At 40.4% G+C, this 27,326-nt stretch overlaps 1 protein-coding gene across 1 annotated transcript in view; it reads left to right on the top strand.

Annotated features, from left to right (window-relative positions):
- Positions 1–27,326, top strand: part of LOC117743999 (dystrophin-like) — a 216,510-nt gene that overhangs the window by 104,719 nt on the left and 84,465 nt on the right. Inside the window, 18 exon segments of the mRNA XM_034552044.1 lie at positions 317–490; positions 7,218–7,340; positions 7,671–7,843; positions 7,941–8,076; positions 11,931–12,106; positions 12,486–12,633; positions 13,066–13,191; positions 13,963–14,112; positions 14,204–14,299; positions 14,466–14,556; positions 15,248–15,417; positions 15,530–15,647; positions 16,244–16,455; positions 16,684–16,838; positions 18,523–18,712; positions 23,335–23,507; positions 23,592–23,748; positions 24,998–25,109. Of these exon segments, the coding sequence (XP_034407935.1) occupies positions 317–490; positions 7,218–7,340; positions 7,671–7,843; positions 7,941–8,076; positions 11,931–12,106; positions 12,486–12,633; positions 13,066–13,191; positions 13,963–14,112; positions 14,204–14,299; positions 14,466–14,556; positions 15,248–15,417; positions 15,530–15,647; positions 16,244–16,455; positions 16,684–16,838; positions 18,523–18,712; positions 23,335–23,507; positions 23,592–23,748; positions 24,998–25,109 (2,680 nt within the window).

Below are 27,326 nucleotides of genomic sequence, written 5' to 3'. Positions count from 1 at the left end.
TTATTTTATATGGATTGTTGAAACCGTGATACATACAGTATAATATTAACATAGAATATGAATCCCTTGTGAATGTTTGACACTTACAAACATCATATCTCAATGTGTGGTGGGTATGTAGGAGTGTGTGCCAGTGAGTGAATAATGTAAATGTTTTATTATTTGTATCATGTATGATCCCAGTGTGTGTGTGTGTGTGTGTGTGTGCGTGTGTCTGTATGAGTGTGTGTGTGTCTGAATGTGTTTTATTTGACCCCTCCACCCCCACCGGCTCAGCCAATAGCAAGTGACCCCCTTGGTTGATTTTGTCCAATAGGAAATTGGCACAGAGTTCGACAAGAAGAAGGAGGAGCTAAACGAGGTGCAAGGCTTAGCCAATCAGCTCCTCTCAGAAGCTGGAGCCGCCAATCTAGTGGAGCCCTGGCAACTCCAGCTCAACACGCGCTGGGTTGAGGTGGAGGGCAAGTTCATACCCTTCAAGAAACAATGTGTGAGTTTCAGTAGGCACGACTTCTATATTTCTACAGTACTAACAGAAAATACTATACTAATCAAAGGTGGCTATTATACTAATACTACTATCTAAGCTCTAAACATATAAAAGACATTGTGAGAGTCTCTCTAAGTGGGTATGCCAGTTGATTTCACTAACTATTAGCATGACAAGCTTAAAATAATAACTATCTGAAATGAATCCCCTTTAAAATGTGTTAAGCAAGCTTCATATTAACATCACAGTTTATAATTAGTTATAGAATAACAAATAAGTTTGATGTGTGTTACTAAATTATGTTAGAGCCTTTTTTTTAAGTCAAGTTATCTTTTCAAACTTGAAGAACACAAATATGACTCAACATCATTATTTTTCAGAACAAGGTCCTTTTTTCTGAGCTTCACAAGGTGAATAAAGGCATTAACCAATCTAGTTGTGCCGCACGGGTCTAGTTGCGCCTACATTTATATCATCTCAAAAGCTAGTCTGAAACTAGATGGTAAACTGTATTACTCCTTCCACCTTGACAGAGGAAGTGTGTACCAGATCCACTCCTACTGTTCTTACCTTTCACATAAACGTATAATATTCTTCTGTGAATATTTTGCATTTTTGTGGCATTTATTTGTCCCGCCCACGATAAGCACAAGTATATGCTTCACAATTTAACAAAATATGGTTTCATCAACCAACAAGTTGTATTTTAATTTATTACACAATTTCCTCTCTGAGCTGAGTACTAATTGATAATACCAATACCTATCAACCCATTTTTGGAAAAACACCTATTTGCTTTCTTTCCAACAGTTAGATGTGAAGATACACCTCTCTATGTGTCTGGTTAAATATGAAGCTACAGCCAGTTAGCTTAGCTTAGCATAAAGACTGTGAGCACGGAAAAACTGCTAACATGACTCAGTCCCAAAGGTTAGTCCAGGCTCCTGAATCCAGAGCCTCCTTCTAGCAACATCGTTATCTAACTATGGCTCTTTTTAGACATAGTAACTGTAGCCTGGTAGGTTGACTTTTTAAACTTTAGGTGATGCTCCATGGCACCATCGTTAGAATGCAGACATAAGTTCTCCTCGTCTAACTACTGGTTACACGGAAATCAAGTCAGTTAAAGAAGCCATTTTTCTATATTCATCTGTGACAATAAATGACTTATGAATGGGTTATATGGTGTTATGGCTATATTGACCTTATTGTCAACAAATCCCATGAAGAGGACCAATATAACCAGATTTAACCTTTAAGATAATATGAAGCTCATATTTTCAGTAATGTTAGTTTAAGAAAGTTACTTTAAATCTAAATCAGATCTAGATTCTTCCCTTTCAAAATAAAATGTGAGTTTTTTGTTTTTTTGTTTATTTGTTTTTTTGCATCTTCTCATTTACATGTCTTAATGTGGTCATGTGAAGCACGGTCACATGTCCAAATCTCATTTGTTGCTCTGTCTGGCTTTGTGTCACCGCATGCTCCCCACCCTACACCGCTCGGCCTGCCAACTAATCACATTACACACTCACAGTTCCCTGATCTGCCAATCACTGAAGATGTATGTATCCTGTCAACCAATCAAGTGAATCACCCACTTACACCCCATGGTAGCAACTTGGACAAATGCACATCTGTACTGTCAGATTGAAGATTTCTTCAGGCGCACTGAGAGGAATCATAAGCACAGATTTTGTAATCCTATTTGACTGAACACACTCACTCTCTCAGTGATGTTGTGCTTCAGTGTTGTGCAGTATGGCCTCTGAGTAAGCCACTCCAGCTATTTAGCCACTTTGGCACATTGCCTCGGACTCTTGAGCAGTAATAGGACTAGCACTTATTTTCCCATATTCTCCAAGCTGGGTTCTCCGTAATAATAGACCACAGCAGCTGAAAACGTGTAACATACAAGTATGACGGGACACAAGCAGATAGAATGTTTCCCCACAAACTTTGACAACGCTGTATTTTGATCTATACAGCCTTCATATTCGATTACTTCATAAGAGGATTTTTGATGGGAATCCAGGTATTACTTTATATATTTAACAGTTAATCCATACAGCCTGGTCTCCTAAAAAGACAAACGTATTTTCTCCCTAATTACACTTCTTTTTGACATATCTGAAGTACGTTTCTAATCAAAGTCTGAGGAAGTCCACGTAGGGAAGAGGTCGGGGCAGATGGATGGGTCAGATAAACACAGGTCTTTCACCCAGAAGACTGCTGTTGGAGTCCTGTGCACCCAACCCCAAAATAGAGCTGAGCAGCAGCACCTAATTTAATGTTTTTTTATGAAAACAAATACAGTATATATGTGTATTCAGTCCAAGTGGTGTAGAAGACGGAGAAGAGTAGACCAGATCATGAGAGTAAGAGCCATTTTGAGTTTTCTATTCTTTCCTGCATATGTTGGTGTGCATAAACTGAAGACACAAATCCAAGCATTAATTTGTGTCTTGAAGAATGGCAGTTCAGGTAACTAAAAATTCAAAACTGGAAAAAAAAAGACCATTCAAAAACTGCTTGCCTACATTGGTTTAGTTTTAAGTTTCAGTAAATTAATCTTTATTTGTTGGCATCTCTCTGACATCTAAACGAGAGTAGAATAACTATTTCGGCCAAACCTCCCAGTGATGGTGAGACATATCTGACCCGCTCACTTGGGAACTAAATCTACTGTAATTTCAACACAGTAGCGAGCTGTTTTATTAAATAGTTCATTGCCAACATTTAATTAAATTCGAGGATGTCTTTTCTGAGACAGACCACATGTTACATTAAACCTCTTCCTCTCATCAGTTAGATCTGCTCTGCTTTCATGTCTCAGCAACACACATTGAAATCACAAACACATGTCTAAAAATAGCTCCAAAATGAAACAATCAATGTGTGAACAGGTGGGTCTATGTGTGTGTATACAATGAGAGCAGGTTTAGGCCTTTATTTGTGAGTCTGTCACACTAAATTAATTAGTTGCAAACATAGAAATCAAACATGTGCAACCCTATTGCTGTTTTTTATTCAGGTATGGCCCTTTAAGACCTAAAAGGATGAATTCACATATTCATAAAACAGTACTCACACTCATATACATTGAAAGAATTGGCCTTTTTTATACTTTAATCATAGACATGACGAAGACATGTCTGACAATCCACAGTCAGTTCTGTGTATGAATTATATGACACTTAAAAAATGCTAATCACAGAGCCATGGTAGTGGAGCAAAATTCTGAAAAAAGAAACCTCTAACTCTGTTAAAATTTGTAATTTAATATATAATTAATATATTAGTATATTTTGCTCACATTACGAGTTTGTGTAGTTATTAGGTTGAACCAACCGTGCAAAGTGAAGCGATATGGTTCCTTGAGAACAACAAAAAACATAACTATTTTAGTTTTTATTTTAATGAAAATGTTTCACTTTAATCTCAGAGATTATTCAAATTATTTTCTTGAAAAGTAAAAAAAAAAATTCTCATAAATTTACTATGAGTATGAGATATACATTTTTTTTAAACCCCTATCTGTGTATTCTTTTTAAATGGCCCTAATATAAAGTGGTATATACAGTAAAATCAAGTGGAAATCTTCCAAAGTTACTGCCTTTATGCAACAATTGTTTGAGTTCCCCCAGACCTGACCTCCCGACCTCCTTGCTTAGTTGCAGTGGAGAGATGGTAACAAAAAGCTGGCCTGTGGTAGAGTGGCAGTGGTGGAAGACGTATTCAAACCCTTTTAAAAGGTGTGAGATTCAATCAAACACACCCTTGCTCTCATCGGTATTCTAAGGGTTTTTACTGCTACAACCTTATTTGGTCTAGTATGAACCAGTAACTTATGGTGGTTAAGGTTAGCAAAAATAAAGTATCAAATGTAAAAGTAGTCATTATGTAACAGAAGCATCCGTCAGTTATATCATTATATCTAGTTCAACAACAGCACAAGTTAGCATCATTTGTAAGTACAATCTTAATTTGCAAAGTAATAAGAAACAAGCCAGATAAATATAAATAAATAAAGTAATAAATAAATAAATAAATAATAAAGTATCCAATTGAATACACTCAAATAAGGTACAAGTACCTCAACATTATACATTTAAGTAAATATACAACAATCAATAACTTCCACCAAAAAAATAAAAATAGAGGTTGAAGGTACATTCTGTCCATTTCATAGCTTTTCCTAAACCAGTGAATGGACAGATTATGTAGCAATGAGTTTACATGTTGACATGCATAGTTTGTATGTACAATATAAATGTTTCTATTATCTCATAATGTCTACATTTTGAGAAATGTCATAACTTTTTTTGCCAAGAGACTAAATATGAAGCCGTGGCTACATAGCTTAATTTAGCATAAAGACGACGCAGGGGAAAGAGCTAACAAAGTGTGTATAGCTTTGTCCCATAGTAAAAAAAAAAATGCACCAGACAAAACCTCCAATTAAAATGTTGTAGCTCATTTGTTAAATCAAACAAAAAACAAAGTGTAAAGATGTTTGGCTCAGTTGTGGTAAGCTAAGCTCTAGCTTCACATTAAACGCACCGACATGTTCGTGGTATCGATCTTCTCACCTAACTCTCAGCAAAATGTCAAGCTATTCCTTTAATACCTGCTATTCCTTTAATATCTTCCCCACTGCAGAACAAACTTTACCCCATATAAAAGCCAGTATGACGGAGCTCTCTGTCTCAGCTACACAATGCTAATAGGCAGTGGGAGATTCAACACTCAGGCCTTCCATTTCACTTCATAACAAACATGTCAACATAGAGCGAAAAGGCCTGGTCTGCAAAAAATAATGTCATTGTGATGTCATCAGAGTTATCTTGGCTTCAGCCTACAGACTGTAAATTCAACAAAAGCCATGTGTTACAAACTGAGGTATGGAGTTTAATGGGCAGTCACCAGGCAGGGAGGGTTTAACAAAAAAGGATATTGAGTTGCATTATGGGAAATGTAGGTCTTTGGTGTCTGACCCATACTAGGGACTAAAAGTCAGGATATCTTGGCCTCTGCTGCCTCCATTTTGACCCTGAACATTATGTTAAGTACAATACTAAATCACACAGGTGCCCTTTAAATGATGCCGAAGTAGCAAATGTATATTTATTTCCAGCAACAATAGTAAGAAGCCACCAGATTGAACAGTTGAATCGCAGCAAAGGATATTTAGTCCTTCAATTCGTGAGTGTTTCCGCTTTTGCTGACTCGTTAATACCGGCAGTAATCATTAACATTATTTATTTATTTTCTTTATAATGCTAATGTATGTTTTTTTTATTCAGTGTTAATTTAAAAAAGAAAAGTCATCAAGCGAGAGGAGCATGACAGTAAGGTGAAATGAACAGAGCTGAGTGTGAACACCCCGGTATCTCTGCAGTGTGGAGCTTTCCAGTTAGAGTATTGTGTATCACGATCAAGTGAAATATAACATGTATTTAAATTGCCGTTTCAAGAGTTGACTCACAATCAAAAGCTTGAATTACATTAAAATGGAGTTGACGCAAGCTTGAATAGGATCATTACATTACATGTCATTTAGCTGACGCTTTTATCCAAAGCGACTGACAATCATGTTACACCGTAGACACAGCTACAGGGAACAATTGAGGGTTAAGTGTCTTGCTCAAGGACACATCGACTAGGGCAGGGATTGAACCGCCAACCCCCTGATTGAAAGACGGACCTGCTAACCCACAGTCGCACCATGATCATGACACAAAATACAGGATTAATAATGTATTTGAATAGGACATTTCTGTGAAGGTTCACATGGTATCTGATGGCCTCATTTCTCAAGTTTCTAGTTAATCATCTAAAAGGTATCTACAACAAGCAATTTGTTATTTTCATAAACTACAAAAATTATACTTTTGTTTGTATTAAATGTATGTCTTCTATATATCTGATTCATACAGAAGCCCTGAGAGGCAAGTGAGGAAAAACAACTTTGGTGATCCATATCTATATCCATTCTCTTATGTGTTTATGGCTAAATAACTGGATAACAAAAAAAGGTTTTGCAGGGATAATCTGTCTATGTTCCTAATATGTTTCCCTCTATGACACAGGTGAGGGGGTAAAACATTTTCCAGGATAATTTAATTAATAATTAATTTAAATAAATAAAAAATGTTGCCAGCTGAAAATGTTAGTTGTAATATTCATTTGAGTCACAAGAGGCTGAAGGGTACCACTTCATATTCTAAATAGAACAAAAAACGTTCATGTTTTTCTCCAAATTAGTTTTAATTCCTTCATGCAGTCTTAAATACAAGCAACAGTATGTGTTAGCAAGTTGTGTAACATTAGAGGGACCTATAAGCTTTTAGTCATATTTAAGATCCTGTAAAGAAAATGAAAACATCACCTGCCAAAACCTTTTTTTTCACAAAAAACGAAAAGAAATACCGTAGAAAATTATCCCCACTCACTTGCCTCTCAGGGCTCCCATAGTTATAGATTTTCTCATATATATGGAATATGGAATTTCAATGGTCAAACGAACGTAACTTATTTTAATAATTGAAGTACCAGATTGCTTTCTCAATCAGTTGACAATCTGATTTGTTTCCCCTAAAGCTAGCTTTGTTATGTTCCATGGTTAGATACATAAACAAACATCATATAAAACATTATTTGTATGAAGTAATACTATTTTCTTCTTCTCATCTACGTGTGTGTGTGTGTGTGTGTGTGTGTTTAGGAGTACGTAACAGAGCTGCAGGCATTGCTGCGCTCGGTGTCAGAGACGGACTTCAAGCTGAACTCTCCTGAATTCTGGCCTGCAGCGTATTATAACCTGCCTCAGCAAGAGCACTGCCTGAAGGTCAGCACCACTTTAATATTGATGCCTGAGAGCCACAGAGAATATTTCTTAGGTGATAATATCATGAACAATCAAGCAGTAGGTAATAATGTAATGATAAATATACACCATTTAATATATAAATAAAAAAAGGGGAGAGTATGTGGTCATGTCTTCATTGCTGATAGACAGAGGAAGGGCTACTGGTGCTGAGGCTCTGAGCTGAGCGAGTAAGATGAGAAGATTTATACCAATCTAATATCTGTCTGTTCCATATGAAGTTACTGAAGCAGGGGGGAAACATTTAGCCCGGCTCTGCCCTTTGGTAAAAAAAATCCACCTCCCACGCAGGAGGTGAGGGGGAACATTGATGAGTTTCGAGACCCAGTGGAGGGAGCGTTGGGCCGCAGAGACGAGACGGTGTCTGGGGCTCGGCCTCTGGAGGGTCAGAGGATGCAGGAGACCGCCGCCCTCCTCAACACTAACTGGGACAAACTGAACAAGCTCTACCACGACAGACTGAAGTAAGGAGGGGGTGGAGGGATGCGCATGATCGTATGAATATTGATTCAATTTGTGGACGCATTTGAATGAAAAATCTGTGTGTGCGTGTGTTTGTAGGCGTTGGCAGGATTGCAACTCCAAGTGGCAGAAGCTTGTTTGGGATCAGAAGGCGATGGAGGAGTGGCTGCATGACACAGAGAGCACTTTGAGGCGGGTCGACAGTGAGCCGGCGGGACACGGACAGCATCTCAGGGTAACGTACACTGAACCGCAGACACAAGCATTTCTGTGCAGATATACAGACAGGTTTGCACACACATGGTTGATCTTCCCCAGAGAGCGGCTGAATGTATTCCAGCTGACTCATATTCTGTCTCCAGTGTCCACCAACGCTGCTAAAGTGCCCTTGAGCAATGGCACATGAGTCCAAACTGCTTCCGCCGGCACTTTCTTCTTTTTAGTTTTAGGTAGCACATGACATGACTGAACAAGATGTGACATATCATGGCCTAACATCATTAAAGATTAAATCTGGCATCCATGACATCCAAAATGTGTTGTCGTGATTAATTCATGGTCTATATGAAACCTCATATTATCATCTCCTGATTAAAAAATTTGTTAAATATATGCAACACATCTTCACTCTTAAAGTACAGGTTAAGCAAATGTATGTGGAATGTTTTAAGATGAACAAACTATCCGGTGATCTTCACTCCATCAAGGTGGCTCTTCACAAAATAATCCACCCTTTCTTGATGTCATAATTTTTCCATAATTCAGATGTCGCCAAGCTTTTTTATAATATTTTATAAATATAAATAATTTTTTTATTCAATTCAGTTTATTTTATATAGCCCAATATCACAAATTACTAATTTGCCTCAGAGGGCTTTACATACAATCTGTACACATACGACATCCCTGTCCCAGGACCTCACATCGTATTAGGAAAAACTCCAAAGAAATAGAAAAAAGCCTTTCAAGGGGAAAAAAGGGAAGAAACCTTAAGAAGAGCAGAAGCATGGATGGACAGAAGCAATAGATGTCATGTCTACAGAATGAACAGCATTACGGAGTTACACAAACACATTCAATGAGTATGACAGAATGTATGAATAATTCGTAGTAGGCATGGACCACGATCCAGACCTCCACAATCTATGAAACAGAAGGAGGTAGAGGGGAGGGGGGGAGGGGCGCATCACCATGGCCATGGCAGGAGGCCGGCTCACCAGGCAGGAGGCATCAGACACAGCCAGTTCCAATGGACCCTATGAGACCCCTTTGAGACGTGAAGTCACAAAGACTCCGGGGAGGAAGCAGTTATGTGCGATGAGAGATGTAAATTCATCCACAAGTAGAGAGAGAAGAGGAGATAGGTGCTCAGTGTATCCTAAAACGTCCCCCAGCAGCCTATAAGCCTATAGCAGCATATTTAGGGGCTGGATGAGGGCAAACCTGATTCAGCCCTAACTATAAACACTGTTAAAGAGAAAAGTCTTAAGTCTACTTTATAAGGGCTGTGGTAAGTTGAGAACCACTGATGCTACCCACTCTAGTTTCGATATGGTGTTAGAGGAGGGGTGATGCTGAGCATGGCTCAGCCATGATTTCAGATCCGCTTAAAAAAACCTGAACAAAAAGAAAGGTGAAAAACATTGTCAAAGACCACAATTCAGTACAATATAGTTTGGCCTTTTCATATTTTATCATTAATTATTTTCTCACAAATATAATGCGTGTGAAAACAAATACATCTCTTAATTGTACTTTCCCAAAACTATATGCGTAGTAAAGGAACCATCAGTAGGATTTTACGAGAAAACAATGTTGTTGATGTTTGAAGGAAACCCGGCCCTCTTGGATGCCCCAATGGTAGATGAACAATGATACGGTGGCCTAAACGGTGAGCCATTGGGCAAGAACATTTTATAATGTCATTCAATTGGAGAAACTTTGAGGGATTGATGGATTATCCTGCATGCCCTTTGAGGGAAAAAACACAAGATGCAGTGCAATTATGTGTATCCTGAAAAAGGAGAAAGGGTGATCAAATGCCCTCTAGGATGCCCTTAAAATTGAGAAAATGTTATGAAGTGCTCTCCAGGGTGCCCTTCCTATGGAGAAAGTGTGATGGGGTGACCTCCAGGGTACCCTTAAAATGGTGAAAACGTACGATGTGCTCTCTAGGAGAGTAAATGGTCAATTAAAAAGCACTCAATGCTACCATGGGCTACCATGCATCAGGACCATGTACACTGTCTGTTAGTGTGTCCTTCCAGTGGAGAAAACGTATCGTTCTCTCCATGCTGTTGCACCACCGCACGCAGCTAGTGCCCCTTTTCCATATATATTTTTTTGTACGCCACTAGATAAACGTAGCATGTTTTGATAATACATAGCTTAATAACGCCTAAATAAGCAAGCCAAAAAAGACATGACATGAAATGACATCAATACATGAAAATTAAATGTTTGTGAGTACTCAATAGCACACACACACACACACTTGCAAGTGTCTGACATCCAGTCGCCTCGATACAAACAGAACACTTTCCTTTTTAGGCCTTATATAACAATATGATGTCATCATATTTGACATTTCAATGTTACATCTACCCCAAAAGCTGAAATTGAAGGATTACGAAAAGCAATTTAATACAAGCTTACAACAACAGGCTTTTAAATCGCCGAGACATGGATGAATAATGTATGAGGGGATCATTCTCAGAAATATATGAGGGGATGCTTTCACAGATGTTTCAATGAGTTCACTTTAATTATTGGTTGTTGTGGTTAAACCGAGGCACTCAACCTTGCATAATTATGAATGATTGCTATATACAGTATGTGTGTGTGCATATGTGTTTTCGTCATCAGACATGCCCACTTCAGCTTGCAGTGTCCACCCGCACAGGCGAGGACGAGGACGCAGTTGTGTCTGTGTGTGTGTGTGATCCCCCATTGTACAAGCACACACTCATTGAATGAATGGGTGCTGATGCTTTGTATTCCCTTTGTGGACACTTACTCCAACCTCAAATGGTCGGCTGTCATTTAAAATGTAATTGTTATAATCCCAAGCCTGCCATTTTGAGAAATATTGAAGATGATCAAAGTCAATCTTATTTTTTCTGCTAAAATCTTAAACCAGGAGGTGATTAGCTTAGCTTAGTTTAGCGACTGGTCAAGAAAAAGTTCCATCATCCTATGTTACCAATTGTGAAAAATATGTATCTGTTTATTTTTGACCTTTTGACCCAGGTAGGCTAACTGTTTCCCCCAGTTTCCAGTCTTTATGCTAAGCTAATTTAACCACCTCCTGGTTTTAGCTTTGTACTTAACAGATAGGTGTCAGAGTGGTATAAATCTTGTCATCTAATCCCATCTAATAAGTAAATAAACACATATCCCAAAATTGCTGAACTGAAATTGCTGAACTATTGCTTTAAAAGTAACATTAGAAAAATTTAAAAATACCTCAAGTCTGCATGGTTTTCATAATGCAAAAAAGAAATTGAACAAATGCCATCCCTTTATCTATCCCATAAAGAGGCTTCAATTAATTAATTTCAATGAAGTTCCTGTTCTGACCCGAAGTCCTACGTCACACTGCCATTGTTTTGTTTTTTACAATCTTGTTACTGGAAGTTCCTAGCACCTCTTTGCCGATGACATCACGCACATTGTGAAAGATGGCTGGGACCAATGTGTCGTCTGTCATGTCTCTTGTCACAACAAGGATTTGTGACTCAATAATCACCTGATCTGACATAGTGACCATCGTAATGGACAAAAATATCCTGAAGTCAGTCTGAACCTTAAAATAAGTCTCCAGCATGTAAACACACAAACCAAACAATTTTTAAAAAGCTAATCACCCACTTTGTCTGTGTGTCTGTGTGTGTGTGTGTGTGTGTGTGTGTGTGTGTGTGTGTGTGTCTGTGTCTGTGTCTGTGTGTGTGTGTGTGTGTGTGTGTGTGTGTGTGTGTGTGTGTGTGTGTGTGTGTGTGTGTGTGTGTGTGTGTGTGTGTGTGTGTGTGTGTGTGTGTGTGTGTGTGTGTGTGTGTGTGTGTGTGTGTGTGTGTGTGTGTGTGTGTGTAGGACCTGACGGAGGCCATCCCTCTCCAGGAAATGGTGTTGTGCAGAGTGAACTCAGCAGGAGAGGACATAAGCCAGTTGAGCACACCAGATGATGCCTTGCGGCTCCGAACGCAGCTTAAATTACTCAGTGCTCGCTGGGCTAACGTCTGCCAGCAGTTCAACGAGCGCAAGAGGAGGTGTGTGTGTTGTGTTGTGTTGCGTTGCTGTTCATTAAAAATCAATGTTCGTTTGACTTTCAAATGTCCTTGAAAGTACATATTGCCTGCACATGCATGTGTGCCCTCACAAACAAAACATGGAGCAATTCAGTGTAAAAACTTGGCTTTCCTGTTAAAAATGAGCTTGTTACTCTAATCAAGATTTAAGGAAATGCAGTCGAAGAAAGTTTTATTGTTAATTGTTTATAAAAGTTGTATTGTAGTACTCTTTGTATCGTTTCAATCTCAGGTGGACGTGACACACACTCTGTTGTGTGTCTTATCCGACAGAGCCATCAGGACTTTGTTCCTGTCTCACCCTCCTTTTTCCTCTTGCTGCCGTCCTCGACTCCTGTAGGTCTGTCGAGGCACGAACGGCAACTGCCGAGCTGCAGGAGAACATGGGCTCCATGCTGGGCTGGTTGGACAAAGTAGAGGGCGTCCTGGCCATCCCTCTGCAGCCTGCTGAGCCACAGCACATCAGAGACACTCTGGGCAAAGTCCAGGTATCAATCTAGACTCAACACAGCAGTTATAATGAGCTGTGTGTGTCTGTTTGTGTACATGCGTGGGTGTGTGTTGGCCAGTGTAATTTAATGTAGCTGCTATCATAGCGTAAATGAGATACAGTCCTTTATTATTAGAAGGATTTTATCGTTAAAAGAAGATTTGCATGCGCTTATGTCTGCTGGTTTGTTTAATTCAATTCAGACAGTATTATGTTTTCCCCTGAGTTTCCATCATGTTTAATTCTGAAATCCACACTCAAATCTGTGTGTGTCTGTGTGTGTGTGTGTGTGTGTGTGTGTGTGTGTGTGTGTGTGTGTGTGTGTGTGTGTGTGTGTGTGTGTGTGTGTGTGTGTGTGTGTGTGTGTGTGTGTGTGTGTGTGTGTGTGTGTGTGTGTGTGTGTGTGTGTGTGTGTGTGTGTGTGTGTCAGGCACATGTGGAGGAGCTTCCTGCCAAGAGGGCGGCAATGGAGGATCTGAACTTCAGACACAAACAGATAACACTTCCTGCTGAGAAACAGAAAGACATCAGGATTATCAACACTCGCTGGGCTCAGGTGAGCAGCGACCACTGTGAATACCACACAGCATTGTTTGAATATTTGTCTTTTCTCATCAGTGCAATACAGAAGCCCTGAGAGGCAAGTGACCAAAAAGAAATGTCTTATCAAAACGGTTTTCTCACTTGTGTTTATGTCTTAAAAACAAGTGAAAAAGTGACTTTCTAAGATCCTTAAACAGTTGGGGAACAAAACAATTTGCCAGGCGAAAGAATTGCTTTTACCTGCATGGATAATCTTTCGTCTTTGTTGTTGCAATAGTAATTTCTGGCACAATAGGCTGAAGTACACCACTACACCCCCACACAAAATAATAACATCACGAATGATATTTGTTTTTGGTCTAAAAAAATATATATATATATATATATATATATATATATTCTGGCAAAACGTTGTTAGCCCACCTGTTACAGAGATGGATTAAAATACGATTTTCCCTAACTCCATTTAATGCATCTCTTTTTTTATTACCTAAAACAAGCATTTATCGGACCAACATTTCTTTTCTGCACTTGCCTCAACAAAGCTGCACCAGGCTATAAAATCACACCACATATGTGATGATGCTTTGTAACAGACACAGTTACAGACAAACTGTCAAACATTTGGACAGTGGAGTAGTCTTTTGTAATTTCATTTGGTTATTTTTAACTTAATTTAATCTTGTTATTTCACAAATCCTGTGTATTGAAAACCACATTAATTAATTGGCGTAGGGAAAAAGACAGTTTTTACCGGAATAAGTGACAGCCTGTTCTTGTTTAGGTGTCCAAGGCTCTGCCTGAGCGTCAGCTGGAGATTGAGGGTCTGCTGAGGGAGCTGGAGAAGTTTCAAGATCAGCTGGACATCCTTTCTGCCTGGGCATCCAGCACAAGGGACAAGCTAGAGCACAGCCCCGAGGAGCCGCCACCAATGGTGGGACGCACACACACTGCACTAATGTTTGATCTTGAGAAAGTGAACTCCGGTCCTTTTGAATGAAACCTTTCTCCGTTCATTTCTCCAGCTCATTGAGGAAGTGCAAGTAAAGCAGCCACAAGTGGAGCTAGTTTTGAAGCGAACCGAACTATACAAGGACAGTCCTCACAGCCAACCCAACAAGGTGAGGAAATACAAAACAACCTGTCAATGGTTTATCTGTTGAAACCAAACCAACAGCATTCTTGTTGCATATGTGCGTTTTCATATTTGTTCAGAAACCTGATGTTTCCATATCAGAATACAAGCATTTAATGATCAATTAAATAACTTTGTGTGTGTGGCGACAGATGAAGCTAAGGGAAGACTGGACTCTGATCCTCGAGCTGGTTCGGCAGCATAAGGAGAGGATGGCCGTCCTGCTAGTGGCCAAAAAAGCCAGTAAGACATTATTTTCTCCATTGTAGACGTAACCTTGGATCCAGTTGCTGAAGGCTATCCCTTTGTTTTTGTTTTGAGGAGAAACCTTAAAAACATCTGCCAATGTTTCGAGTTTTAACATTTAGCTGGGGCAAATATTTGGACCACTTCACCGTAACTATACAACAGTCTGGACAGTTTTTATAGTCATTTTAGTTATATCGTACACTACATGCAAGCCCCTACACACATACATATGCAAACTTATGCACTGACAGGAATAACATTAATACTAATAAAATATAAATAAAAAAGTACATGTCCATATGCAATATGTGACTTCTATTATGTTGCTTGTAGCTGTCCATTACATTCTGACTAGTTTTCGGGAGATTCCTTCACACAATGAGCCGCCTTGTGAATATGGTCTGTTTGCAGGTTTAGTTGTGGGTTTATGCATGTTTTTATGTGAACTTTGTCGATATATATTTATTCTCCCAACAAAAAAACAAGCTTTGAAAGACAGATAAAATGACAGATAAAGATATAAAATCGTTCCATGATTTGATAAATCAGTCATCGCGAAGCCACCAATTGGTTCGTGGATTGCCCTTTTAAAGCCTCAAATTTGATGATATCGCCGTCGCCATGTTGTTTATTTAGCAACCAATGATGGATGTGTGTGTGTGTGTGTGTGTGTATTGCATCGCAGATGAAAGTCTGACAGGGAGTTCCCTGCCTGAATCTGCGGCACTTGCTCAGTTCAACAAGTCCTGGGCTGAGCTCACTGATTGGCTGACCATGCTGGATAACATGGTGCAGAACAAGCGTGTGGTGGTGGCTGACCTGGAGGACATTGACGACAACATCAGCAGGCTCAAGGTCAGGCCCTCAGAGATCCTTGTTCAAGACCAACAATGCAATGATTCATTTGATCTGCTAAAGTGCACTAATCAATGTGTTAAATTCCAAATATTAATTTTGGTGTTTTCAGGTGTCTCTGCAGGAGCTGGAACAGAGGCGTCCCCTCCTGGACAGACAGGTCACAGCAGTCCAGAACCTGAAGAACAAAACCAGCAACCAGGAGACCCGCAATGCTATCACTGAGCGCAGTATGTCCCTGCACGCACACACACACACACACACACACAAATCTATCCACGTGTGAAATGAGTTAACACAAAATTAGAGCCTTCCAAGCTTGTTTCTTGCACTCACTATTCACATTTGTGAATAAATGTTTTTAGTTTTAAAAATGAAAACTGCTGGGCATCTGCTGGGTAAACTTTTAAAAGTGACACAGAATTGTCTTGTGAAACAAGCAGACTCAGAGGATTTCACTCTTTCTCCAAGCCCTAGAATGCATTCTGTATGACTTTTGAAAAGAAAAATGACAGTATACCAGCGCCCATACCTTTTCTTTGACCGTAATAACTACACCAGCTACTTTTTTCTGGACCCAATTCTTTATTTTGCCGTACACTGACAAAGATGCCCATGTGAGTCAAAGCCGTCAGATCATGCAGAGCGCAGAATGAGCCATTAGCTTTCCAATGCTAGCTAAAACTGAGGTGGTAGCCATTGCGGTCTGCCCATGTTAAGGTATCTACCTCGCTGTAGCTATGAGTTATGATTAGTCATTGAAAGTGCTTTATTTCTTATTTATGTTTATATATTTTTGCCATTTTCATTCTTTCTGTTATTGTAGTTGACAGGCTTCAGGCTCACTGGGAAGACTCCCAGACAAAACTCTATGATAGGACGAAGCAGCTCCACAATATGCAGCAGGACTCCACCAATTGGCTGGATGCCAAGAAGGGGGTGGATCACCTCATCAAGCGGGCCAGTGAAAGGATGGAGTCCTGGCAGGAAGTTACTTACACGGTGGAAGCCTTAAAGAAACAAAACACCGAGCTGAAGGTCGAGCAAAAATGTTTTACACTCAGTTTTCTGTTTTGTGTCAAAGTTAGCAAAATTATGACTCCGTTTAGATGCACACATCTTGCATGTTAGATTTATAAAAGGACTGCTAAAATGCATATTATCACTCATAATTGGGATGACTGCAAGATATTTGGATGGTGAGAGTCAATCAACGCATTTTAGAATTCTTGCAGTTCAATTTCCCTCTTTTCTTCTCTTACTCAGCTCTTTGTGAAGGAGCTGCAGCAGTGGCACGGTCCGGTGGAGGAAACCAATGCACTGGCGGATAAACTGCTGACACTATACACCAATGACGACACGCACAAGGTCATCCAGGTAGTCGACAACATGGTGGCCACCTGGACACATGTCAACAGCCGGTAAGAACACTGAAAATACATATATTTATATGGGTATACATTCATATGTTTATGGTGTGAGCCACTTATATCCCTGAATAAATAAGAAAGGTGTCCTTTTATACTGTTGATGATTCCTTGCTGAAGCAAAGGTTGCTTATTTTTCAATTCAATTCAGTTTATTTTATTTAGCACAATATCACAAATTACGAATTTTGCCTCAGAGGGCTTTACAATCTGTACACATTCGACATCCCTGTCCCAGGACCTCACATCGGATCAGGAAAAACTAGAAATGGAAAAAAACCTTTCACAGGGAAAAAAGGAAAGAAACCTTCAGGAGAGCAACAGAGGAGGATCCCTCTCCCCAGATGGATAGATGCAATAGATGTCATGTGTACTGAATGAACAGCATTACAGAGTTACATAAACACAGGGCGTATCAGCAGGGCCAAGGCATGAGGCATCAGACACAGCCTTGAAGTCACAAAGACTGATGATAAGGAGGAAGCAGAGTTAGTAAGGTGCAATGGAGAGATGTACATTCATCCATAAATAAAGAGGAGATGGGTGCTCAGTGTATCCTAAAACATCTCCCAGCAGCCTATAAGCCTATAGCAGCATATCCAGGGGCTGGACCAGGGCACACCTGATTCAGCCCCAACTATAAGCACTATTAAAGAGGAAAGTCTTAAGTCTACTCTTAAATGAGGTGACTGTTTGCCTCCCGGACTGAACGTGGAAGCTGGTTCCATAAAAGAGGAGCGTTTTCCTAATTTAAGAGATGTCTCCGTCACTAAACTGTGTGCTCAGTTTAAATTGCCTAAATGGAGTACCGCAAAGTTCTGGGCTCGGCCCACTTTTATTCTCTACTCACTTTAGCCAAAATTATCTGCAAATGGAAGGTATACCAATTTTATTCAAATTATGTAGTTTTGTATATCTGTGGACCGAATTCCTAACAGTGTGCATTTAATATTTTGCAGTCTCAGCTATGAAAGTGGGGTTTCATTTGATAAAAAGCTTACATATCGAAAAACCTTGTGAAGATATGTTTAATATTTAAAATAGAAATCCTGTTTCTCGATTGAGGCTTCAGTATGAGAAGGCTAGTTGCTGCCATCTTTTTTACTGGTTATTTTTCATGCTAAATTTCGAAATTGTTGGAATATCTGTCCAGATAGTCACTGATCATTTTGTTTTATGGGCAATCAGTCGTTATCTATTATTTTTTGTTATCTTTAGTTAAGTAATTTTATAGACTTTTCAGCTTGTCACAATGTAATTACACAAAATAGATTATGGGTTGTTCTTCATTTGATATTCAAACAATTAGAAAGAAAGAGCAGTTGGGGAAATACATATTTTACGCATCTCTTAAACTTTCTCAAATTGAATTTCCTAGAGCCTAATGGAGAAGGTGATTCTTTCCATTACAAAGATTTCATAAATTATATATTGCTTTTTAAGGAGTTAGTATTTTCTTCCCGAAATGTAATCAATAATTGTTCCATTTTAATACAAAATAAAAATCTTATTTAGAATTTTTTTATGAAACTGAACCTGGAATTTTTTTTAAAGCTTTGAATGTAAAAAAATACAACAAAACATATTTAGTTGTTACCTCAACCACCATCGACAGCTGTGTAGTTTACCTACATAGTTTACCTTGGTAACATGTGTCCTTACATGTGTGTATCTCCAGTGTTTCGGACAGAGAGGTGGCTCTGGAGGCAGCTCTGAAGTTGCTGCAGCAGTCATACCTGGACCTGGAAAAGTTCCTCAACTGGCTGACGGAGGCTGAGACAACCTGTAATGTTTTGATAGACGCCACCAACAAAGAGAGAATGCAGGAGCAGCCGGAGACCTCCAGGAACCTGCTGGCCCAGTGGAAGGTAGGACACATCTATTACATATATTCCTCCAAAGAAAAGGAAACGTACTACCTAACCGGCCTAGCTGGACACCCTGCGCCAATTTGTGTTCCAGCTCCTTGTGTTCCTTATTTAAAGGACAAGCAATGCAACTAAATCTTTCCTGGGTGAGTCCAGTTATGTGGTTGCAACAAAATAAAGTTGCTCAAAATCCTTCCGTTGGAATAGCCTTTGTAACAAGTGCGTGTGGTATCCCCCTAGCATAGAGACAGGAACTAGTTAGTTGTTTTTATTAATTCAAGACGGATACGGTCTCCGTCGTGCTTTCCGCTGATCTGCTCCCGTGGACAGCAGCGTAGGTCCGGCGTTCTGCCGAATCCCAGAACCCCACTCCTTTGTCCACCTGCACCCTTATAATGGGGAGCAATCATCATCAGACCCAGGTGAGGCCAATTAGGCCTCCACCTGGTACCGTTCCCTGAGCGTACTCCCCCACTCCCCTCTGCAGCTGAGCTTAACCACACCCAGCCACCACAGCCTTCTTCAGAACACACCAAAAATAACATTTTACAAATAGGCTCTCTGTTCAGCTTTTCTTTGGGATCCGTTCTGATTGGAATCCCCCTAATCCTGTCGACTCCAGTGGGGGCACTGCCTCAGTCAGTGTATGAAAGCCTGGACTCCAGAGTCCTAAACAATCCCCATTTGCGCCGGTAATGGACACTCGGCTCAGATGTTTTTATCCTCCCACAATTGTTTAATCGTACCTCCTTGCGTTTCCTCTAGATTTCAGGAGAGAAATCTTTGTCTAAATACACTTTGTCATCTTTGTATCCTTGATCCTTGGATCTTGGTGGTGCTTGCTCCGATCTCAACTTGTGTAGATCTATGTGGATAGTTAAGTCTGCTGGCGGTTAGAGATTTACTTCAGTCATAAACCAAAATAATGCAACTTGGTATACCCACAGGTTACAGCTCTCTTGTTTTACATTTTCTGGGGTTCTGTTGGGACTTTCTATTCCGACTAATATTGATCATAAATGCATTCAAACGGAGTTGATGGTGAGAGGTCAGGGAGAGCTAGCTACAGAATTGGCAGTTAGTTTGGGTTGCCTAGGAAAAGAAACCTGACAATGAGGTGAGGACTGCATCTATTTGGAGTCTCGAAGAATTTCTCGGGGCGGGGGGGTTTCTCCAAATGTTTTGTTTTTGTTCACAACTTTAATCTCAGAATTATTTTTCACGGAATATTACATGTTAATAATGCAATATTTTATCAGATGGGATTGATCAGACATACAGTGAATTTTCAGTTTGTGACCGAGGGTTTAAGACTGTCTTCATTGATTGTCTGCCCTGGCTGGTATGACAGGAATGCTGACATAGCAGTATAGAGAGATCTCATTGGCCAGTCGGTGCATGGCAGACGACTGGCCAATGCAATGAGATCTTTCTCATTTGCCCCCCCCCCCCACACACACACACACACACACACACTCATTGTGGGTGTTAAAGGGAAGGCTCTGTTCTCTGAGAGAACATATTTTGACCCTCCGGCGTCACCCTGCACCCACACACACTTTCTAGTGGAACGGCGTGTGCACGATGCACTTGCGCACACACACACGCACACATTCATACACACGTACACATGCATACTGTAAAGGAAACACAATATGCTGCACACATGCATTTTGGAAATGAATTTTCAGATACACACTTCCTTTTCACACACACACACTGTCAGCACAACGGCAGCACTGTATGCAGAGCTGAGATAGTCTTCTGTGTCCAATTATAATGGCGGGCAGCAACGCAGCGTAGCATCCAGGGAGCACACACACACAGGCTATAACACTGAATGCAGATAACATTTAATTGGAAAATGAGCACATGTATAGTTTCTGCACCCTTTCAAGCTCTGCCTGCCTCTCTCCTCCTCTCTCTTTCTCACCCTCTCTGTCTTTCAAACTTACACTGACTCACACCCTCCAACTCCCTTTTGTGGGGAACTAACTCTCCCTCCATCTCTCTAGACTCTTCCTCCCTTCCTCTTCATTTCCAAATCCTTCTCTTTGTCAAACACATTTAACAGAGGGCATGCTTCTGCAGTCACATTGAGTGCTAATCTTAAGGGACTGGAAGAAGCAGAAGATGATGCTTCTTCTTCCTCTTCTTCGCATTGACATCTAGTTTTGGGATTCCAGAGTAAAGTTTTGAGGATGCTGCGCAGGAAGGTCTACCATGTTCAGGTTGGGAAAGAAAATTGAGAGCTATTCTTTTGCATATGAGCATTGCAATCCTAAATTAAGGCTAACATTTTTTTTATAAAATCAAGCTAATTATTAAATGTTAGTGTCGTAGCTTATACATTGGAAGAATTTTGACGTACGACACAAACTGCAATTTGACATGTTTTTAGTTAGACATATTTTGCTGTATTCATGCTTTTCTTCTGCAACAGGAACGTGTCACATTGTGTGTTTTTCATAAAAACTCAAAAGTATGCTTATTTTGCGCCAACTGAAATATAATGAAAAATATAACATACCATTTTTTTTCTAAATAAAGAAGCAAAGTATAAACATGTAAAACCCTCAGAGGCACATGTCAACAAACACACTAACCCAAAATAATACCAAAAACCAAAAGAAAAGGGTTTTGTTTGCCAGTCACATCTTTAGTAGTCTGTTCTCCAAGTTTAATCATCTGAATCCGTTGTCCTTTTCGTAGTCTTTGTTGCTGTTTTGGGTTCTGAATAGCGCCCTATTTCTTCTACTTTCTGTGCTTCTTTCAATTTAAAACAATGTGTCAGTTTGTCCAGTCTTCAGATTTCCTCTATCACTAGCTATTGTTCCTGGGTCTACTTAACCCCTTTTCTCGATAACTTTTCAACAATATTTTGACCAATACCTATCCCTTAAGGCCTTTATACACCGGGGGCGTGACGATGCAATGCAAAGTTGCAGCACTTTGTCGATAAAAGGAATATATTAAAATATATTCATGCAAGCAGAGGAACATCTACCAGGAACCTATTAACCCAGAGCAGCATCTGGCAGTCTGTCTGAGGTAAATTGTTGTATAACTTTATTATATTGAGTTCCCTCTTAGCAAAATGCTCTGCTAGAATTTCACTCTGGTAAACAGTTATGCAGTGTATATGTATAGGGCTGTTATTGTGAAAGGTGAGAACGGAAGGAGTGGATCTGGTATACCCTAATATGTTGCTTATTTGCTCTAATATTCACAGATTTGCTTCACTCTAATATTCACAGATTTGCTTCACTCCTCCTCACACACATCGGAGTGAAGCTGGGGCACAGCAAATATGTGCAAGCAACAATATTTGTGTGCAAATCCGAGTGCACGCCGGGGCTATTCAAGGGTGAGGACAGGGTTTTGGGGGAAAGCATTTCAAAAACTGGGATTAAATCAATGAGTCATGCTCTCAAATTGAAATAACACACTCTTCAATGACAATAGGAAAAAAAAAATGTAGATATATAGACATAGATATATGATGACTTATGATAAGCCTCTGGGGGATAGGGGCCACAAGTAGCCAGTTTATAAGTTCATTTTAATAGGTGGGTTCCCAGAATGCATTTTGGTCAATGCGTTCTGCCTTGTTTGCTCTCCACACGGACTGTTTCCCTGCATTCACTCAAAGCCTGCACGAATGCAATAAGTCAGTACCACTCGGACTACAAATACTAACCGGAGGGTGGTGGGGCTATTTTGACTTCTAAGACATTAAAGTTTAAATTAATATGAAGGCATAGGGCTGGGATCGACCAAAACAAGACACGCAGAGGGAGAGGGCGCTACTCCACTATATCTTTACATAAATAGTTTTCTGCCATATTAATGCTTAGAATGGTAAATACGTCTCCTCTAAGAGTTTCAGCAAAGGATCATCTGTTGAAAAATTTAACACAGCTGTCGAAGTTACTAACTGATTCCAGGCTGAATAACACATCACAATACATTAAGCCCTGCATTATGGCTCAATCGTCGGTTGCTGCTTTTAGAGAGTAATGGGATCACTCTCACAGATCCTGATCCCATTACTGAGCACTCGAGCAGTGAAAAAAAGTGAATTCCTGAAAGATGGCCGCTATTACCAAGAAAATGAAGTGTGTGCTCCAACAGAATTTACTGCTTGTGCTTCTTTTCCACTAACTGTGTGTGTGTGTGTGTGTGTGTGTGTGTGTGTGTGTGTGTGTGTGTGTGTGTGTGTGTGTGTGTGTGTGTGTGTGTGTGTGTGTGTGTGTGTGTGTGTGTGTGTGTGTGTGTGTGTGTGTGTGTGTGTGTGTGTGTGTGTGTGTGTGTGTGTGTGTGTGTGTGTGTGTGTGTGTGTGTGTGTCTGTGTGTGTGTGTGTGTGTGTGTGTGTGTGTGTGTGTGTGTGTGTGTCTGTGTGTGTGTGTGTGTGTGTGTGTGTGTGTGTGTGTGTGTGTGTGTGTGTGTGTGTGTGTGTGTGTGTGTGTGTGTGTGTGTGTGTGTGTGTGTGTGTGTGTGTGTCTGTGTCTGTGTCTGTGTCTGTGTCTGTGTCTGTGTCTGTGTCTGTGTCTGTGTCTGTGTCTGTGTCTGTGTCTGTGTCTGTGTCTGTGTCTGTGTCTGTGTCTGTGTGTCCGTCCAGGACCTCCAGGCAGAGATTGACAGCCACACAGAGCTGTATCACTCCCTGGATGAGAACGGCCAGAGGATCGTGACCTCACTGGGGGACTCCGAGGACGGCGCTCTGCTTCTGAGACGTCTGGACAGCATGAGCCAGCGCTGGAACGATCTGCGCAACAAGACCCTCAGCATGAGGTGAGACCGGGGCTCAGTCTTTGTTCTGGAGTTTATATAAAGTTTATATAAAGCACGGGAGGCAATACAAATGTTTGTTTCAAGGGCCCACCTGGACTCAGAGATGGCCCCATGGAAGAGGCTCCACATGTCGCTGCAGGAGCTGCTGAACTGGCTGAGGCTTAAGAGTCAACAGCTGGAAAAGGAGCCACCTGTTAGGGGTGATGTCCCCGCCGTGCAGACACAGCTGGACACACACAGGGTAGGAGGAAACACCTAAACTATGTGGGACAGAGACAATTAGAACGGTTGTGCTGATTTCTGCTGATTATGGAGTTTTATTTTTATTTTGTTGTTGTCTGTAAAGTTGGCCTGAAAATACAATTATGTTATTTTTCTGTTATTCTAACTTAACATTGTCTCCACCAGTGAGTCATTTCTTTAAAGCCAACAATTCAATTCAGTTTATTTTGTATAGCTCAATATCACAAATTACAAATTTGCCTCAGAGGGCTTTACAATCTGTACACATACGATATCCCTGTCCCAGGACCTCACATCGGATCAGGAAAAACTCCCCAAAAATAATAAGGAGAGTAACAGAGGAGGATCCCTCTCCCCGGATGGACAGAAGCAATAGATGTCATGTGTACAGAATGAACAGCATTACAGAGTTACATAAACACATTAAATGTGCCTAACACATTCAACAATAGCCATATTTCCGTAATGCACATTTTGAAGTGTCGCAATAGAAAAGCTGTATGGAAACGGCTAAATTCAATAAAACATCCTCAATTGCGGCTAAAAAGTTAATTAGACAACTGATCAGGACACAACATAATTTGATCTGATTTTTAGTTAACTTTATTATTCTGAATCTTAGGTGGGGTGGCAAAAATTGCGGTTCTTTCTGGTATTTATCCATCCTGAGTGTAGCTCAGTCATAATATAAGAACACACGTCTAGAACCTTCAGCTCAGCACCAGTGCAGTAATCAACCAACGCAAGCCTGTTTGATACTTTCATAATATGAGTTTTGTGGTTTCATTGTAAAAGCAGCCATTTACATTTGAGGCAGAATTAATGTACCCCTGACTAACATTATGCAGATTAAAGGCTCAGAATAAATGGAAAGTATTGTCAAACAGGTTAAAGGAAAACCCATTCTATGCACCATTTCATGCAACAACAAAAAAGCAAAAACAAGATGATTGGCTCTGCCGATTTGGTCATTTCATGTGTAAAACTTTAATGAGTCTGTAAAATGGTGAGTTCTTGCAGATATTCATTAGGGAAAAAGGCTTTTAGTCGAAGCATTACATAATAAACCCAGACATGTTTTAGTTAGGGGAAACTTGCACAGAATCAATGCAATGGGATATGTTTGCTCCTGAGGCTGTTATAAGCATCCCTGCATCAGGGGTCTTTAGCTATTATATCTATGCACCATACTGCTACTTTCAATGAAAGCAAAAAACATTAATTGAGATACCTTTGTGTTTGCACAGGCCTTCAGAAGGGACTTGAGAGCTAAAGAACCAGTTGTGACAAAGGCTCTGGACGATGTGGGAGTCTTTCTGTCTGAGCTGCCCCGGGACACACCATCATCTGAGCAGAGGGGTAACACACATGCATTTTTCCAAAAAATAATGAATTTTGGACAAGTCTGCATATGGAATGCTGCAGGAATGAGTCTTAAAACTTGGGAAATTAGCCCAAATTTGTTGGACTTCCTGTTCCCTCGTCTCGAAGTCAATGTTATTTTTTTTTAAAATTTCTTTATGGTAATGTTGAATTGAGGTCTGTCTTTAACACAAACTTAGATTAAAAACAAAGCTTGACCTGGCTACTTATTATCTTGAGTAACCAGGTCATGATTTCCTATAGAGACATTGCTGTTGAGTTTTGCACTTGATAACTCACACCAAAACAATCTAGATTGATTAATGGCAAGTAAGAGGAAAATATTATTTGTTTCTGATTTTGGGATTAACTGTCAACATACATTGATAGGATGGATTAGGGATGTAAGCGTTGTTAGCAGCATAACATATTTTGTGGCATTATTTAGATCAGATTATTTACATTTGAAAACACCTTGCACCTGCAATGAACATGTGGAAATACAGAATATAACTCATTAATTACCAGGGCAGCGGCATGATCAGCTCTACCACTTGAAATCCTGCCTAAATGGCAAATATGGAGTGACTCAGTGATCTTTGGACCCTAGTAACAGCTTGGTAACATAACAACCACACATGGGGGTTAACGCACACACAAACACACACACACAAACACCTTCCTGCAGCACCTTGTTCACCATGGCTGCAGTCCGGTTTCCAGGCTCGTAGAAAACAGCTGAACCCATTAAGCCCATTCAGCCACCAACTCAAATGCACTCGGAGAACACAGAAAAGAAAGAGTGAACTCCACCTGCTAACAAGCACTTACTTCCTCTTAGAAAGTTGTTCCGTCTCTGCGGTTTGACCTTCAAAATCGGCGACGGCTGGGGACGCCTAAAAAGCTGAATTGACACAGTGCTTTTGAGAATATGACATTTGCTTGCTTTAAATTCAGCCGTCTCTCCTAAAGGAGAACCTGTATCTCCACAAACAAGCTGACTGTTTTGACATATGCTTCATAGTCACAGCTAATGCCTGTGCTTTTGGTCGCCTACGTCAGAGAAGGAGCTCTGCACAGGTGAAGACGTTTGATGGACGTTTTGATTCCGAAGTCCGGCTAACTCGCCAGAAACGCCTCCCGTTCATACTCCAGCGGAGCCCCCAGTATCAACCAGACCCAGATCTGACTTTGCTTTGCTGCTCCACTGGGCACCAAAACCACCACGCTGCTGGAGGCCGATGCCGTATGTTGCTGGGCTAGAGCTTTTAACTACAGGGTGGAAGGGAGGCATGGGAGAACCAGGAGTGCGTAGTGCAGACTGCCAGGCCCTGCTGCAGTAAAATGAGGGGTTTTCAAAAATGGACTCTGGTGCTCGGAAGCACCACAGCTTTTGTCCACAGGAACTGCCGAAATCGACACAAAATAAAAGTTCTTCCAAGAAACTTTAAAAGTCCTGAAAGTACATTCTCTGACTATATTTTCTCGAGTTCTTTTTTATTTAAATATTAGATGTATTGGTGGAGAAAATAAGGGATTGTAGATTTGGGATTGTGTGCCACTGTGAGTGTGTGACGAACCCAAAAGCACGACTCCGAAACAGGGGTAACAAAGATGAACGTCTTTACTCAGTCCGTAAGGCAAACAAGTCCGAAAAGGGGCAGGCAGGGGATCGAAGGTCAGGTTGGGGCGGGTAATCCAGGAAGATTTTTGTGAAGCGCGTATCGAGGCTTGTGTTGATGACGTATGTGATGACGTTGGAAGCCTCGCGAGCCAGCCGTACCACGTGACTGATTCAGAAGATGGTTAGTATTTGGTGCGCGATTCGAAATAAAAAGGGGAAGCGAAACGCAACGGATTCCCCGATCACATTGTGTGGACTTGGGACTTTATTGTCGCATTTGTTTGCAAAGTATTCAAGCTTCTTTTTTTTGCGATGGAACCAGCAAGAAAGAGAAGATGTTCTCCTGTCTGGGAACATTTTGAGCTGATCGCTCTTAATAAGGGATGCACATAGTAATAATAACCATCGTAAAATATTCTCTCTACCCCAGTTTCATCTGTGCCCTGTGAAAGGGTATTTTCGTAAGCACAGCACTGTGGACATTTTGTTATTTTTTTTAAATAAAAATGTTGCCCATAGTAATACAAGCACAGTCTCCCCAATTTGTTTCCACTTTCCCTTTTGACCCCACCATTGTATTATAAAGACAG

The sequence above is a fragment of the Cyclopterus lumpus genome, chromosome 2 (genome assembly GCF_009769545.1).
Source record: "Cyclopterus lumpus isolate fCycLum1 chromosome 2, fCycLum1.pri, whole genome shotgun sequence".
Lineage (NCBI taxonomy): Eukaryota > Metazoa > Chordata > Actinopteri > Perciformes > Cyclopteridae > Cyclopterus > Cyclopterus lumpus.
Note: the sequence above shows the minus strand (reverse complement) of the source record. Positions and strands in the feature narration are given on the sequence as shown.